General features: G+C 37.8%; 1 protein-coding gene across 1 annotated transcript in view; it reads right to left on the bottom strand.

The window, feature by feature from the left end:
• LOC106940543 (myelin-oligodendrocyte glycoprotein-like) overlaps window positions 1–747 on the bottom strand; it is a 12,972-nt gene extending 12,225 nt beyond the window's left edge. The window contains exons 1-2 of the mRNA XM_015023310.1: window positions 648–747; window positions 406–525 (exon numbers count right to left, since the gene is read on the bottom strand). Coding sequence (XP_014878796.1) covers window positions 406–475 — 70 coding nt within the window. The 5' untranslated portion in view covers window positions 476–525; window positions 648–747. The remainder of the gene's footprint in view (window positions 1–405; window positions 526–647) is intronic.
• Window positions 748–2,898: the final 2,151 nt, after the last annotated feature.

The following is a 2,898-nucleotide window of genomic DNA, read 5'->3' as shown; positions in this document are numbered from 1 at the left end:
TTAAATATGTGTTTTAATCGAGAAATTTGTACATTTGATCTTTTCCTTTTGCTCTTGTCACTCCGTGTCTCCTTTACTTTTCCTTGTGCATTGCAGGATCGTCATCAAGAAAAGATGAACGCAAACGAGGGGCAGTGTCATCAGGCTGATTGGTTGAACTTCACACTGTACTCAGGCTAAGCTCCAGCTCAACTTTATTAGAAAATAATGTTAGAACTCCTGACGACTCATTTTCATGTGGAGGCTCAGACAGAACTTGTATTTCTGACGCAAACACGTGTTTAAAGAAAAGGGAAAAACAAAAATATACATTTTGATTATGTCAGTTTTGGTCCTACACAGTCATGTCAGGGAAATAAGTAACACTATTGTTAAGTAAAGTTTAACTTAACAGCTGAATCTCACCTGCAGCAGAGACAAACTGCATGAAGACCACAGACAGCAGCAGCAGAGACCCAGTCAGAGAAGAATCCATGTCCTGTTGGTTCGGTCTCTCCGGTAGAAGCTCGGATTCATGTGAATTTTCTAAGTGGAAAATATTTTTGTCGAAACATCAAAACACTGAAGTTTAACTTAAAACACGACAGACAGTTAGAAAAGCGGTGGAACTAGAATAAATGAAATAAACTCAGATAGTGAAAACTCACCGCGGACTGAGGCTGAGCCCTGCAGAGGCGAAAAGGGTGGAAGTGAAGGCGGAACTTATGATGCGTTACAGTGGTAATGGAAAACTGGGAAATCCCGACTTCCCAGACAGGATGGAGGGGGGAAGCAGGGGGTGAAAATCTGCCCCCCTGCGTCGGGAGCGCGCATTGCAGCCAGAGAGGCGGATCTGACCATTTTCACGGCGCTTCTGATCGATTCCTCGGTAAAAACAACTCATATAATCATGTCAAGGTTGTAACTTTCAGTTTAATCGGCAGCTGTTGCTTAAAAATAAGCAATAATATAATTATAAAACAAATAAACAAACGAGATCTTGTCTGGAGGTCTTCTTACGCTGTTTTGTGTTGTTATTTTAAACGCCAAGACAAACGGTCTTTTTCCTACTTTTGTCACTTAAGCCTGACAAATAAAAGTCAGTCACCAAACACAGGTTTCCAACATGTTGTGTGTATTTAATTTTTCATTCCTGATATGAGAGGATGGGAGCTGGATGATAGCAGGACACCACAAATGAAGACTTCCTGAAAAGAAGAAAGTGTAGACTTTCTGGTAAAACGACATTTGTGAATGAAAAACTTGCCCATAATAATTATTACATTTAGTAGCCTTTCAAATTTATTTTCTTTTCTCATAGTTCCAAAAATAAAGTTTTTATTACAAAATTCAGTTTGGAGTTTTAGGGGAAGCCAGTGGTGCACATCATCCCAGAAAGCTTTACACACATTCATGGAAAAGATGTTCAGTCGATTCAATATCACGTCACAAAGTAAACAAGTTTCATCATCAATAGCAAATCGAAGTCTAAGGAAAAACACATGAAAAGGTTTTGAAGTGGATCCTTAGCTTTTAACGGGAAGATTTAAATAATTTGTTCTAATTTTTTTCCCTTTGAACCTTTGAGAAGAAATGTGATATAAAATTTGGATTTGATACAAAAGGAAAAATAGTACTAATAAAATATTCCCTAATTTTTGAGTTTAGTTTATTACCTGTGACACTGGGCCCATTAAGTCCAGGTAGATCAGGGTTCTGTAATCTGGGATCTCAGAAAAACATTTAGCTGTACGTAAAATATTTGGGGCAATAGCTCTAATCATTCTTAGAAATTCACTTTTATTTATTTGCAGGTTATATTTAACACCAACATCTTCAAAAGACACAAAACCTCCATTATTTAATAAATGCATTACAGACCAAACACCTTGTTCTAGACAGTTATGTGCAAAGATTGATTTATTATTAATTTTTATGTGACAGCAGTTCCTCAGGCAGTGTTGTGTGGGCTGTAGTTATGTGTATAGATTCATCTATAATATAATAAAACTTGCTGCTGAAAGAAGGAAAGTTTAACAGGCAGTTTAACATCAAAGTCACATCCAAGAAAACTAACAGAAATCCAGAAGCATAAAGACAAACTCTTTAAAAAGCTTCATTTATAATTTATCCATTGAGACAAAGTCAGTTCAAAGGTCATGCTCAGTGATGACATCATCAGTGAAATCATCAATCTCCTGCCTGGCCTGGGTTGGTGAGGTCGTTACCATGGAAACAGCTGAAACTCTTTCTGTGCACAGAGAAGCTAAAAGGCAGGTAATTTATTAACTAATTTATAATTAAAATAATGTTGATGAATAAATGAGGAGCTCAGAGAATCAAACTGTTTCTGAGTCCAGATGAAGTTCAGCCAGATGACCAGCAGGGGGCAGAGCAGCTGCTGCTACAGGATGAACCAATCAGACTGATTGAAACTATAAACATGTCAGACTGGATTCAGATCAATAACTAAACTAAAGATGATTTTATTCAGTCTGGGTTCGTAGCTGTTTATTAACTCCTTATACTTTAATATTTAACTTTTTTCTATTAACATTTCATCAGTACAGGATATTAGTTTAGGTTCTCAATGATGATGATGATGATGATGATGAAGCAGCAGCCTCTGGATGAAACCTGAGCCGCTGCCACCAGGGGGCGCTGTTGGTCCTGGAGCTGCAGTGTCTGGATGACCCTGAGGTCACAGAGGGTCACAGCTGGATTAGAGGCAGATTATTTATTCTCTGTGGATTTTAGTTCTGGTTCAGGAGGTTTAGATCATAAAATTATTTTATGAAATTAAAATAAACAGACAGAGGAAGAGGAACCAGAAACAGAAAACTGGTTCATAGAACCGTCTGAGGTTCTGGAGGAACAGAACCAGGTTTATATCTCAGTTCTCTGAAGTGACTTTAAACG

The sequence above is a fragment of the Poecilia latipinna genome, unplaced genomic scaffold, assembly GCF_001443285.1.
Source record: "Poecilia latipinna isolate Pla-1442-1.1 unplaced genomic scaffold, P_latipinna-1.0 Scaffold3273, whole genome shotgun sequence".
Taxonomy (NCBI): Eukaryota; Metazoa; Chordata; class Actinopteri; order Cyprinodontiformes; family Poeciliidae; genus Poecilia; species Poecilia latipinna.
This window is presented reverse-complemented; position numbering and strand designations above follow the sequence as displayed.